The following is a 14,707-nucleotide window of genomic DNA, read 5'->3' as shown; positions in this document are numbered from 1 at the left end:
CTTCCTAAATGCCTTGGGATAATTAAGGTCTAAACTATGATTTATGAGCTGAAAAGGAAAGTTCCTTCGCAACTAGTATTGCCAAGGTTAAGGAATATCTAAAATAAGAGACAGGGAATTTTTTAAAGTTTATGGAATCTAGAATTTTAAGTACATTTTAAATAGATACAAAAAAACATTGAGAACCATCAATGGCTAGGGAAAGGATGTCTAAAAATTGTTGAGAAAGATGGAAAAATAAATTCCAGGAAAATAGAAAATTCATGTATTTTCCTCATAAAATGGGCATTTCATAGGATTTGCCCCACCTCCCTTACTGGTCTTTCTCTCTGTGTCTTTCTGTGTCTCTGTCTCTTTCTTTCCCTTTGTCTCTGTCTCTCTCACAAATTTATGAATACCCATTTTATTTCTGTAATATATACTATGCCATATATTCCCAGGCTATAAATTTTTAGAGTACTGTGTTCTAGCTATCTCCCTTAGTGTTTCCGAAGATGTGCTCTGAACACAGTAGGTAATTAACAAATGCTGTTGAATTTTAATCTATCTGCAGTATTTACTACATAAAACCATTTTTAAAATCTCAAACATCATATCAGAGATGAGTTCAGATATTTCACTTCAGAGCTATCTTCATATGAAAAATATGACTGAAATTATATACACTGAAATATAAAACAAGATAAATATACCCACATCTAATTAAAGAGTACTATGCTCTGTTTTTTTTTTAATATCTATGTGATAGGTACAATAGTAAGAATTAAGAATCTATGTTCTAAGTAGCAAAGTATAAACCCAGGGTCATATAAGACTTTGCCCTAAAGGCATTAATTACAAAGCTGTCACAAAGGATAAATTTTAAAAGTAAGAAAATAAAACAAGAAATCACCAAATGAAGGCAATGATTGTTCTGGAGGCATGAAGTACTTGGCAGTTTTTTTAAGGCATGTGAGAAAGTAGAAATCATTTGTTTAATTACAACAGGTGGGAGAAAAACGTCAGTAAATATTTGTCAAAGTGAAAAAAAGCTACAAATGTAAGAATATCACAAATTAGAAGAGCTTTACCCAGCATAAAACTCTTACAAAACTGCTCTTAAGGGGAACATGCTTCAAAATAGTGTGTGTTCAGGAAATTGACACAAAGCAGGAGGGACTGGAAGGTTTCAGGAAAAAATGAAGAAAATACCCTTCTCCCCACCACCAAATAGTAGGAAATGCAATCTCTTCACCCAGCACTTATTCCAATTCCTGAGCCTATCATTATGAATATACTTCAAAATTTAGCATATTGGGGAATTTTTCATAGGGAAAAATTATTTTTCTGTGTCATGAGAAAATATAAGTAAATTATATATAGTAAAATAAGTATAAATGACCATTTAATAAGCTCTATATCTTTCTATTAAGCTTAAAACAAGAAACAAAAAAGGAGACTTCATTACCTGACATAGAGGGAGATGGGTACCATTGTGTTCAGAACGATGATGTAGCCCCAGAAATTAAGAAATCCACGATATGAAGGTGTATAGTCTTCTCCATCATATAGGTACCAAGAATAATTACCAACCTGAGCTTCCCAGTAAGCATGTCCAATAGCTAGACCAGCAGAAAGGAGTATAAGGACAACAAAAATCTAGAAAGTGAAACATTTTTACACATATTACTCAGATCTGTCTTTGACCAAGAGTGGGTTCAGGCTAGATTTCCTAGTCCTGTCTATTTTTTTTGATTTTTGTTTATTCCTTTAATTATAAATATTTAAAATATCTAATGAGACACTAATGAAAATCAGCAAAATAGTACAGAACACTTTTCTTTAAGGTTTTACTTGGTTTCTTTAATGATTGCTATTAGTATCTAAATTATTTGTACCCAAAAAAATTGCCTGCAGAAATAATTACTGTTGTTCAGTTGCTTATTCATGTCCAACTCTCTGTGTCCAGCTTTTCTTGGCAAAGATAATGATATGGTTTGCCATTTTATTCTTGATTAAGGCAAACAGAAGTTAAATGACTTGCCCACAGCTAGTTTGTGTCCAAAGCCAAATTTGAACTCAGGTCAACATTCCATCAACTGAGCCATATAGTTACCTCCTGGGACTGGAGTTAAGCAAATATCATTTCAAATCCAGCCTCAAACATTTACTAGTTGTGTAACTGAGTAAGTCTTTTCTCCTCTACTTCACCCAGTTTCTTCCACTGTAAAATGGGCATAATAAAAGAAATTACTTTTCAGAGTTGTTATGAGGATTAAATGAGATAATATGGTAAAATACTTAGCACAGTTTCAGATACTATAAAACTGCTTGCTGTTATTAATATATTTTAGGGTTTTTTTTGCAAAGCAATGGGGTTAAGTGACTTGCCCAAGGTCACACAGCTAGGTAATTATTAAATGTATGAGGCTGCATTTGAACTCAGGTCCTCCTGACTCCAGAGCCAGAGCTCTATCCACTGCACCACCTAGCAGCCTCCATTATTATTAATTATTAAAGGTCCAATATTATCTATCCTAAGGTTAGATAGGCTCCTACCAAGGACCTTGGTCAACAGGCAATGAATTTTTTTGGCCATGTTGACTCATGAAGACTATTGACTAAGAGATACCTGTTGGATTATGAAATAGGGTGAATTCCCATACTGATGAAATCACAGAGCTTCTCCTCTAAAGAATCATATGATGAGAACTAAAGGAATCTAAAGGTTATTCAATCTAATCTCCTCATTTTGTAGACAAGGAAACTGAAGTTGAGTGATGAAAATAACTGACCTCTAACTCTAATACGTTGTCTTTCACTGACTATTGTAGCTAAATAGTTTTTTTTTTAAATTACTAGTGTGATAGGTCATTTATATAGTAAAATAAAAATATTTTACCGTGTAAACCATGTAGTTCATCAGGTCATCAATTTTAGTTCTTTTAAACCTGGTCTTCCCACTGTTTCTCATGATTTTGGTGTCAGCTCCTAAAAACATCATGTGATGAAAATATGAAAAGTAAGAATTATATAAGAGTACATTCTTATAGTCATCCTTATGTTTTTGATGCCAAAAAAATCAGGGAATAAATACTTTGTGCTTCATTTCTATTATTCACTTCATGTTATCAATGACATAAGAAAATAAAATACCTGCAAAAATAATCAATCCATGGCAGAAATCAGTATTTCTAATCACACAACCCCGTAGCAAAATTTTGTCTGCATCCAAAGGATAACTTGTTTTTCTCCAGAACAGTGTTCCTGTAAACTTATCTAGTCGATTATTTGGTTCTTCACATTCAACAAAACCTAGATTAGGAAGAAAAATTTCAATTTATATAGATGTTTCATTCATACAAAATTTACTTCTAGAAATTTTAGAAATAGAGATTATAAAAATTGTGGCCAGAGGAACTATTTTGTACAAACCATCAAATGCTGCCAATGCACTTTCTTTTTGAAGATATCGATCTGTTACTTCAAGTGACATTTTGAACTTTAAATTTGTTTCTCTAGAGGGGAAAGATTAAAACAAACAAAAAAATTTAATTGAACCAAATCTGTCATTTAAATGGGGATTCACTCATAAAGGAAAACAGCAAGTAATTATTTGAAAAATCTTCCCTTATTTAATTAATCAGTTTTCCCCCTATATTAAGAATTAGTAACTAATGTTCTAACTGGTACTTAGCAGTGGTTTCCTTGATAATGTACCCTAGGTCTGGCCTTATTTTCTAAATCCAATTTTAATAAGAAGTTTTGAAGAGGGGAGAAGTAAGTAGTTCCCTGAATTGGAGCCAAATCTTTGACAAACTAATACCTGATTCGAATATTTCAAACAATCAAATCAACCAGTCAATTGCCACTTTCTCTCTACCACTTACCTACCTGGTCAGTGATGGTTGCTGTTTCTCTTATTTATCTTAGGATATCTCTATAAACTAAATTTTTACTATTTTGTCACATTCATTAGGATTTCAACTGGGATGAGCTTTGTTTTTTTTGTTTTTTTTTTAAGTTTTTGCAAGGCAACGGGGTTAAGTGGCTTGCCCAAGGCCACACAGCTAGGTAATTATTAAGTATCTGAGGCCGGATTTGAACCCAGGTACTCCTGACTCCAGGGCCAGTGCTTTATCCACTGCCCCACCTAGCTGCCCCCTGATGGGTCTTGTTTGGCCCTATTTCATATATATGAAATATATATTTATAATATTTTATTACAATTTATTATTTTTATCAATTTATTATTCATTTATTATTATTTTTATTATTTATAATTTTATTTATATAAATATAATCTAAATTTATAATTATTTTATTATGATTTTATTTATATGAAATGTTATCAATATATTTATAAAATATTTCTATATAATACATTATATAGAAACATAATATATAAATATATGAGTAAAACTCTATTATTTTCTATCATAGAAAAGAAATTATTTTCTGTTTGGATCACTTGACCTTAGAAGGTAAGGACGACAAACCAGGAATATTCTAAAAGTTGAGAAATGCATATATCCATACAACTTTGCAATGAAATATAATTTTTACCTTCTAGCAACACCTCTTCTTAAGGATAATTTTTCAAAGTTTCCACAAATATGGTTAATTAGTCTTAACATAGTCTAATAGCGGGGCAGCTAGGTGGCTCAGTGGATAAAGCACCGGCCCTGGAGTCAGGAGTACCTGGGTTCAAATCCGGTCTCAGACACTTAATAATTACCTAGTTGTGTGGCCTTGGGCAAGCCACTTAACCCCATTTGCCTTGCAAAAACAAAAAGCATAGTCTAATAGGCTGGTCATGAGAACCTGTTCAGATTTATAAGTAGTAGTAGTAGTAGTAGTAGTAGTAGTAGTAGTAGTAGAAGCATATTTTTCAAAAGATTCTTACTCAGTTTTTAAGAACTGAAATTATTCAAACATGTCTTATCATTTAGTCCTCTGAATGACCTTTTGAGATAGACAGGAAAGGATCGCAGAATCTAGTACTGGAAGAAAACTAGAAGCCGTCTCATTCAATCCACACCTGTTTTGTAAAATGATTCACAGATTGGGAAGTACAGAATAAATATTTTTTTAAAGATAGCTGAAACCCAGGAAGTTTGGAGGTTAAGAGCATGTAGCTGCGTTCAAGCAGGTATCAATAAATGGGACAATATGTAAAAGAGAGTGTTCAAGGTAGAAAATTAAAAATTATATCCAAAGAGAAGTAGCTGAAGAAACTGTGGATGTGTAGCCAAGAGAACAGAATAGCTAGAGGCAACTTGATCACTGTCTTCAGGTACTTAAAGATAGATAACATGTGGAAGGGCAATTATACTCATTTTGGGTGGCTTCCATAGGTAAAGCTAGAAGTCATGAGTCAAAAGGGGTTTGGGGGGAGGAAGGAGGTTCTGGGTCAGTGATTTCATCTATATAAAGCATTACCAATAAATAGCTTCCCTCCACCCATGCAAATCAGAAACTTATTTATAATTTTAATTCTTAAAAAAGTGGTCTGGGATACTGAGAGATTATAAAACAATCTGGAATCACACAGCTAGTATATATTAGAGGTAGGGATGAAATCCAGGTCTTCTTGACTCTAATAATGGTCCTCTGTTCATGTTACCCTCTCAACTTAAGAGTAGGGAAACCAAATGAGGTAAGAGTTCTACATCTGGTCAAGATGAAAATTATGTCAAGGCAAATATTGGTTCAGTATATTAGAAAAATTATTAATAATTTAACAGTACAAATGCGGAATGAATTATTTTAGAATGCAATTCCTCATCCTCTTCTCTACAAGAGAAAGCCAAATGACTAATTATTGAGGATGTTGTTTAGGGGATTCATACTTAGGGAGCAAGGACTATATTAGAAGATAGCTGAGGTCCATTCCAGTTACAGAATCCTTTGATTCTGACTTTTTTTTTAAGAGATGGGAAAATGAGGAATGGAAAGATAAAGCAAAATGGCCATTTCTATTGCTAGAAAATGGTGAAGCTTGAACTTGAATCTAGTTCTTTCAACTCCACGTTCAAGATCCATTTCAATATACACGACCGTTTTGGAACAGACATATATATATGCATATCTAAATATAAAAGCATTATGCATATAAGTATAATATGTTATACTTGCAGTGCAATGTCTTATTTGAAGTGAACTTTCAAAAGATAATATCCTTACCCATCTAATTCAGCAGTTTCTACATAACAGAGGCTGTTAGGCTCTGAGCTGGAGAGGAGGAGAATATCAGCCTAATCAAAACAATAAACACAAGTTAACAAATTAAATATCAATTGAAACTGTGCCAAAGGTCAAAGATTCATGAAAATTTGGATGAAATGGAAAAACCTGCTCACTTACAGGAATAAAGTCATTTTTTTTCAAACGAATGACATCTCCAACTTGTACATCTTTCCACTTCACAATTTTGAATCTAAAAATAAGCATTTGAAATATTAACAATTATTCATTTAAATATTCATGTTATAAATATTATGATATTAAATATAACTTGAAATTTATATTAGGAATATCTAGGACTCTGAAATGCATGGTACTCTGAATTATGACAGAAAAAATCTTCGGTTTTGAACTGATAGATTTTTTGGTGTCATTGAGATCAGAAATAATAGAAGTAACATTAGATATTCTTAAGGTAATATCTTTTTTTAAGTTTTTGCAAGGCAAACGGGGTTAAGTGGCTTGCCCAAGGCTACACAACTAGGTAATTATTAAGTGTCTGAGACCGGGTTTGAACCCAGGTACTCCTGACTCCAGGGCCAGTGCTTTATCCACTACACCACCTAGCCGCCCCAAGGTAATATCTTTAGATGCTATAACAAAGTGTTCATTAAGGGGTCTCAATAAGGTTTGATTTATGGAATGTCTGTTCTTTGTTGAAGGATTTTTTAGGAGTTACCACTTTTTGGATCCTCTCTCTGCTCTTCCTTTCCTATGCTATCCTAGCAAGTGTACATGCCATTTATTACCATTTGTGTAATAGCCTACTTTACAAATATCACTAAATCTAGAATCTTGTGCCACTTACAAAGTTTGTCTCGCCAGAAGTCATATATACACTAGAGTGCTTAACTCAGCCAGAGTTTTATCTTCCTTTAAAAGAAGAATTATCTTAAATTTAGTCCTTCATATTTTATTAATAAGATGTGAGACAGTAAACTCCAAATATCCATTTATGCCTTGATTGTTTTGCCTTAAAACTTAACTATTTTGCAACTTAAATGCAGTTATAGTCATCTGAAGCTCTTATTCACCCATCATCTCTAAAGAGAGTCTCTGCTTAACAATGGAAGATTTCAGGGAACAAATTACTGAGAGTGTGAAATGTTCTTTTTTTTTAAAAAAAAGCAAATAGTCATCATTCTAATCTAATTGAGGGGTTATATTTGTGTGATTTGTGGGAACTATAAAATGCTTTGTCTAAAAACTGGGTCCAGAACCCCTCTCAGTTCCAAACTGCACCAAACAGGAAGTTCCAAATTTGATTTCAAATAAGTCTAAATTTGGAAGAACTTTAAAATACATAGTAGTCACTAGGTGAATTTTGGAAATAAAAGAGTATTAACTATTCATAATTCATGAATCCCATTAAATTAATAAGGTGCTTCTTGAACCAATTATTAGAGGCAAAAATCAAGGCACTATTGTTTCCTTAACAATTTTCTGATTAAAATGCTCATAAGTAGAAAATCTCATTAGGTTGATTTTTCTAATTTGTTCAGATTTACAAAACAATCCATAATTTTAGAGGTTTTAGCTTCAAGTGATTTGATCTTAGATATTAACCAAAAAATTCAACAAAAATTTATCAATAAGCATTTTTATAATCGAAGGACCATACTAGGCACTGGTGATACCAAGACAAAATAGCAATTGATGCTGCTGCTGCTGCTGCTGCTAACATTAAAATACTGCCTACTATATTCCAGGAACTTTACAAATATATCATTTAACCAGTTAAAGAATACTTAACTACAAAGTATCTACAATCTGTACAGGAAAAGCTATATATACCTATGTAGATAAACATAAAATATATAAAATATAATTTTTGGGAAAAGGCACCAGCAGTTGAGGATTCAAGAACTGCCTCATGGATTAAGTGGTATTTGAGCTAAGCCATGAAGGAAATTAAGTCCTAAGAGGCAGAAAAGAAGAGGGAACACAATTTAGTCATGAGAGTCAGCCAGCACAAAGTCAAGGGAGAGATAGTTCCAGGTGTAAAAAATAGTGAGGTCAATTTGGTTGGACACAATGGCCAAGAAGTGGAGTAATGCATAATAAAGTTGGAAAGGTAAAGTCAGGTCTGGTTGTAGAGTTTTAAATTTTTTTAAGAAAAAAGGGGGTAAGATTGGGGGAAAAATTGTAAAACTCAAATAAAATCTTTAATAAAAGAAAAAAAGAAAAAGAGGGGCATTTGTATTTGACCTAATAGAGAAAATTCATAATCATTATACATTCATATCTATATATTTATAAATGTATTGATTTAATACAGAAGAGACATAGCCCTTCACTTTAGAAAAATCACTTTGGCCACTGAGGGAAGGTTATATTAGAGTAGGGAGTAACCTGAAGCTGGAAGACCCAATTAAGAGGCAAGTGCAACTTAGGTAATAGTTATATGAATACAGATATGGGGACAGATGTAAATGGCACCCTAGAGCTAGAAATGATTGAATCAGGCAATTGACTAAATATGAGAGTGAAGAGTTATCTTCTGTACCAAGACTGCTGACTCTAGTAAATGGGAAGATAGTGGAGATTAAACACAAATAAGATATTCTGAAAGAAGAATGAGTTGAGAGAGGGAGAAAATGAGTTCTGTTTCGGACATGCTGAGGTTGAGTCTATGTCAAATAGGTATATGGTGATGTGTGACTGAAACTGAGGAAAGGGGCCAGAGCTGTGTCATCAGAATAGAGATGATCATAAAATCGTGAACTGATAATATCAGTGCAATGATGTGGAAAGAGAAGAGAGGGCACAAGACAAAGCCTAAGCATGACATTAATTATGAGTCAGTAAAGGAGTTGAGAAGTAGTGGTCCATCAGGTGGGAGGAGAGCCAAGATAAAGCAGTATCACAGTATCACAAAACCCAGTGAGCTTCAAATATTCAGGAGAAAAGGTGATTGACTATCAGTTTTAAATAATGGAGAGAGGTCACCAAGGATGAGCAGTAATACAGGGCCAATGAACTGAATATCTATCTAAAGACCATTAGTAACTTTGAAGAGAGTATTTTCGATTGGGTGATAAGATCAGAAACCAGACTACAAAGGTTTGGGAAGAAAATGAGAGGAAAGGGAAATACAAATAGAAGAAAGAAATATAGACAGCTTTCCCCTAAAAGTTTAGCTGAGGAAAGGAAGAGAGATATTGAACAATAGTTAAAAAGATGATTATGATCTGCAGAGTTTCGCCCCTTAAGGATGGAGAAGACTTGGGCATGTTTGAGGGAAGAATGGAGAGACTGATGATAAAGGATAGATAAGAAAGAACTGTAGGAGTCATTTGCTGGAGAATATCGAAGGTGTTAGCCAATAGGTCCTAGATTTGTCAATAAATTTGGAGAGTGAACATTCAAAAAGAATAGTTTACTGAGATGTCAGCAGAATGAGATTCTGGAAATAGTAAAGGTGATCAAGGAATATTCTAAATTAAAATCAATAGCTACTTAACACAGGTGCTTTAAATCTTGGGTTAGAATTCAGAAAGGTCTTTTAATGACCTAGTCTGGGAACTTCAAAACCACCTTTTAAAAAACTTTTTTTCAATTAACTGGAATTAATCTTCTTCATCTCTCCCTTCCATTAGAAAAAAAAGGAAAAAAGAAAATCTCCTGTAACAAATTTGTATAGTTAAACAAAACAAATACCCACATTGATCTGAAAATGTGCATTATATTCTGCATCTTGAATCCATCACCTCATCACCACTTATAACAATTTTCCATGGAAAACTGCATTCTGAGTTCTAAATAAATAACTTACAATATACGTTTAAACACAATCACTTACAAGTTAAGGACTATACTTACTGCTAACATGTAATGCACTGATTCACAATCAGTGAAAACACTGTTGTCTAAAAAAGTGCTTTTCAACTAATAGGTACCTTCCTTTTACTTCTAATACTGAAAATGTAACTCAAAAACCTAAAACGTAAAACAACACTTCTTCCAGGTCTTGTTTCACCCAAAAAATCCATTTTCAAAGGATATCCTTTTTTCATGTCACTCTGCCATCTTAACCCTCCTAGATCCTCCTTCATGTCAGTTTCTGAAAAAGGGGTGATCCTTATTGCCAAGGACAAACACTTCTCATAAAAACATGATTCTAATCTTTCCCAATCTCCTCAGCAGATTGCCTCATTATAACTTTTATCTTTATCCTAATCCTCAAAACCCTCCCATTTTACCCTATCATCCCAATAGCTATCATCCTATAGCTCTCCTCCCCTTTTTGGTTAAACTCTTTAAGAAATTATTTACACTAGGTGTTTCCTTTTCTTCTGTCTAAATGCTTTGCAATCTGGCTTCCAGATTCATTATTCAACTGAAACTCTTCTCTTCAAAATCACCATTGAACTCTTACCTGCCAAATCTCAATGCTCAACCTTGTTGACCTTTCTTTTATAATAGCACTCATCATCTCTTCCTGGATATTCTCTACTCTAAGTTTTTGATATTCTTCTCTCTGAGTTCATCTCCCTTAGATCTGATTTCTCCTTCTTAATTTCTTGTGTTGGCTCTTCAAGGTATGTTTGCTATCTATGGGTATCATCCCAATGCTCTGACCTAGACTCCCTTCTTCTCTATAGTCTCTCTTACATAGTGATCTCATCAATTATTATGAATTCAATTTTCAACTCTATGCAGATGTTTCCTAGATTTTTTTATCCAGTTTAAGGCTCCTCTCCTCAAAGTGAAGTTTTTGAGGGTAGAGGCTTGTTTTTTTAAACCTTTATTGGTATACCCAGTGAAAACTACTGGCATATGGCAAGCACTTGATTTTTTTTTTTGATTGACTGACTGATGTATATAAAAGGCTACATTGTGCTGTTTTCATGGCCATTATATTCAATGCTTTTTACAATTATACAGATTCATTTTGAATTTTTAGTATACACTGCAAATGTATTGATACATCTGCCATCATTAATTACCTTCAGTATCCAGATATATAAAAATACAAATAGTTAGACTTTTATAATAAAAAAAAGAAATAGGGTGATTTTTACAGTACCTGCCATCTTTGATAACTTCACAGGTCCTATTGTTTATCTCTTTATCCATTCTATGGCGAGCCTTAGGTGGGGTAGAAGGAAGAAGGAGAATTGATACCTTAATAATCCTAAAATTTAAAATGCTACAAAAAAATTATAGACTAAAATAATCTGAAAATATCCAACAGAATTCTTTGCATTAAAAAAAACTTACAACATCATCCACAAGATCTTTGATTGCAGTGATGCCCAGCACCAACAGTAAAGGCACAAGGGTTGTATACCATGCCAGGGTAGTTATTTGAGGAATTGCCTTAAAAAAAAGTATGTTGCAAAATATGAAATATCTCTATAGAATTCATTTTTATTTGAAATCTGATTTGAGTAATTATTCATAACAGAATTTTTGAAGATATATGGTAAAAAACTCTTGCATTCATTATGCAAGTTGTCTCAAAAGTCACTGGAGTTCTAAGCTATAATATGCACTAAGACTTTTAAGACATCCTGCAAAATATTCAATATGCTCAAAAAATCATACTATAATAACTAGTACATATATAGTGGTTGAATGTTTGAAATTGAATTCAATTGATTTTCCAAAAGTCATACTGTCTAAGTGACTGAGTTTGGAGATTTGATTCTATATCCAGTGCTCTTATCTACTAGAATACCTAGCTGCCTCTATTATTTATACCCATATGTATATAATTAATATGTAATATAAAATTACTAAACATAATAAACTCAGTATGTAACAATGCCCCAGAGTTATTCTCCTTAGCAGCTAATAACTTCTAACACTGTCCCCAAGAGAGTAATTCTCATTTCAGTCCTAAAATGGATACAACTGAGGGATTATAACTCTCAAATAAAAAATATTTTAATATTTCAAGGATCCAGGTTTTCATTCATATGGAAAACACATTTACTGATACAGACTGTAAACCTCCTATGGCTTAAGAAGACATTGTCATGAATAATTCTGACTAAAATAAATACACCACTTTGAGAATAACCCTTTGCAAAGATAATCACTGAACCTATTGTGCCTGATCCTCAGATGACATATAGTTGGTTTCCAGGTGTTTGTACTTTACTAGAGATGTGTGTGTGTGTGTGTGTATGTGTGTGTATGTATATGTGTATGTATCTATATATACATTTAGATATGTAAATATACACACATATATGTCTATATATGTACATATAAATTTTCATTCCACCTTTAAGAATGCATAACCCTTTGAGGCTCAGTTCAGTGGCCATCTTCTTTATGTTGCCCCTCCCTCCTCAAATACTAAAACAGAAATTTTATTTGGGTCTACACTTTGTCTCTTCCCTCTCCAGGTCATATGATTATCCTGTTGAAGTATCATTTCTTGTCCAGCCTGATTGGTGCCAGATTTGAACTCAGGTACTCCTGACTCGAGGGCCGGTGCTCTATCCACGGTGCCACCTAGCTGCCCCCTCCTCCTAGCCACTCCTGCTCCTTATCTTTTTTTTTTTAGATTTTTGGCAAGGCAAATGGAGTTAAGTGGCTTGCCCAGGGCCACACAGCTAGGTAATTATTAAGTGTCTGAGACCAGATTTGAACCCAGGTACTCCTGACTCCAGGGCTGGTGCTTTATCCACTGCGCCACCTAGTCACCCCACTCCTTATCTTCTTTTTTTTTTTTTGTAAGGCAAACGGGGTTAAGTGGCTTGCCCAAGGCCACACAGCTAGGTAATTATTAAGTGTCTGAGACTGGATTTGAACCCAGGTACTCCTGACTCCAGGGCTGGCGCTTTATCCACTGCGCCACCTAACCGCCCCTACTCCTTATCTTCTTAAAGAGAATCTTAGCTTTTTGAAGGTAGGGACTATTTTTGTTTGTATCTCCAGTGTTTAACCTTACACATACAAAGTAGGTTCTTAGTAAATGTTTGTTGACTTGAGTTGAACTTTAGGACAACCAGTTTTAATCTTCATATCAGTAAGAGGAGCCAGAATTGGAGAGTTGTGCAAATATTTTTTTTTTCCTCCCCTTTCTCAATCAGTCAGTAATCATTTGTGCTCCTCCGGTTTATAAGGTACTGTGGTACCATTCCTTTAAAGAAAAGAAAATCAAATTCTCGGAGTCAATCATTTTACACGCTTTTATAACTTAAACATTATTGAGCAACCATTACTCATAAGAGATTTAAGATATCTAATGAAATTATTACCTGTAAGATAAGGAGGATCAGGAAGTAGAAATTGGCAGCCCTCTTGAACTGCTCAAATAAGTTCATTGGTAGAAAGGTAATTGCATTGTACTTGTAGGTTTTAATTGCATTACTCTGTAGGAAAAAAAGAACAATTGCTCTAAGTATTTTCATTTATTTACTACCATATGTGCTTTACCAAATCTGATGTTGTCCCAAGTAGCAAATACCATAAAAAAATCAACAAAAGTTAAGTTTATACTAGTATCTTTACTTTAACTGTGAGAATAACATTTCCCAGTTAGAATGTGATTTCTTAAACTTGTTTCAATTCTGTCAAGTACAAAATGACTGCCTGAAAGCTTAAAGTCAGGATTGTTGAGTAATGAGATAGATAACCTTTAAAGACTACAAAATTTCATATTATTGTTATAAATAATTTCTCTATTGTTATGAATGGGTAACATTTCATTAGTAGAGAATTTTTGACTAGGAAATTCTATTAAATATCACTGCTCTGGAATGTATCATCTTGAACATTTACCCAGGGTAGTAGGAGGCTAAAGAATATTCTCAGGCTCATACAGTTAATATGTGTCAGACCAGACTTGAACCCAGACATTTCCAACTCCAAGGACTTCTATCCACTAAACTATATTGCCTTTCATTAGTAACAGCAAAAAGAATAATTACTTATGTTCATATAGTGCTTAAAGTTTCAAAAGGGCTTTCCTTACAACAATCTCAAGAGACAGTCAGTAAAAATCTTACTCATTCTCACTTATTGGATGAGTGAAAGTGATGTGTAAGTTGCTCAAGGCCAGATAGCAAGTAATACTGAGGTTGGATCTGAAACCTAGCCCTCCTGGATCTCTAAGTCCAGTACCAACATCATAGATAGGTAGTATCTTTCCCAGTCTAATGCTTTACTATAACAAACTAATTCATTTAAATGAGATTTGGGGAAGGAAAGTAATGTTAAACCCTCTTCCCTTCCGCTAAATATTTAAACACTGAAAAATATTAACAGAAATAAATATAACTAATTGAAACTATTCTCAAATTATGCATGATATCTGAACACACAATTTTCAATTTTTATTATCAATGATATGTTTAGTTTTCATATAGCACTTTAAAGGTTACAATGTATTTTATATATATATATATAATCTTACTCGAGGCTCACTTTATTTTAGAAAGTAGAAATTGAGGTTAGAGAATTTAAGTGATTTGTCTGTGATCATACAGCTAATAAATGTCTGATTTCCCGATTCCCAAATCCA

At 33.5% G+C, this 14,707-nt stretch overlaps 1 protein-coding gene across 8 annotated transcripts in view; it reads right to left on the bottom strand.

Moving 5' to 3' along the window:
- Positions 1–14,707, bottom strand: part of ATP8B1 (ATPase phospholipid transporting 8B1) — a 139,779-nt gene that overhangs the window by 38,092 nt on the left and 86,980 nt on the right. For all 8 annotated transcript variants that reach the window (XM_074202694.1, XM_074202701.1, XM_074202695.1 and 5 more), the window contains 9 exons: positions 13,443–13,556; positions 11,449–11,547; positions 11,255–11,316; positions 6,346–6,418; positions 6,166–6,236; positions 3,415–3,497; positions 3,136–3,294; positions 2,882–2,970; positions 1,448–1,638 (listed from right to left, as the gene is read on the bottom strand). In XM_074202694.1, coding sequence (XP_074058795.1) covers positions 1,448–1,638; positions 2,882–2,970; positions 3,136–3,294; positions 3,415–3,497; positions 6,166–6,236; positions 6,346–6,418; positions 11,255–11,316; positions 11,449–11,547; positions 13,443–13,556 — 941 coding nt within the window. The remainder of the gene's footprint in view (positions 1–1,447; positions 1,639–2,881; positions 2,971–3,135; positions 3,295–3,414; positions 3,498–6,165; positions 6,237–6,345; positions 6,419–11,254; positions 11,317–11,448; positions 11,548–13,442; positions 13,557–14,707) is intronic.

Source organism: Macrotis lagotis, chromosome X (genome assembly GCF_037893015.1).
Source record: "Macrotis lagotis isolate mMagLag1 chromosome X, bilby.v1.9.chrom.fasta, whole genome shotgun sequence".
In the NCBI taxonomy this organism is placed as follows: Eukaryota; Metazoa; Chordata; class Mammalia; order Peramelemorphia; family Peramelidae; genus Macrotis; species Macrotis lagotis.
This window is presented reverse-complemented; position numbering and strand designations above follow the sequence as displayed.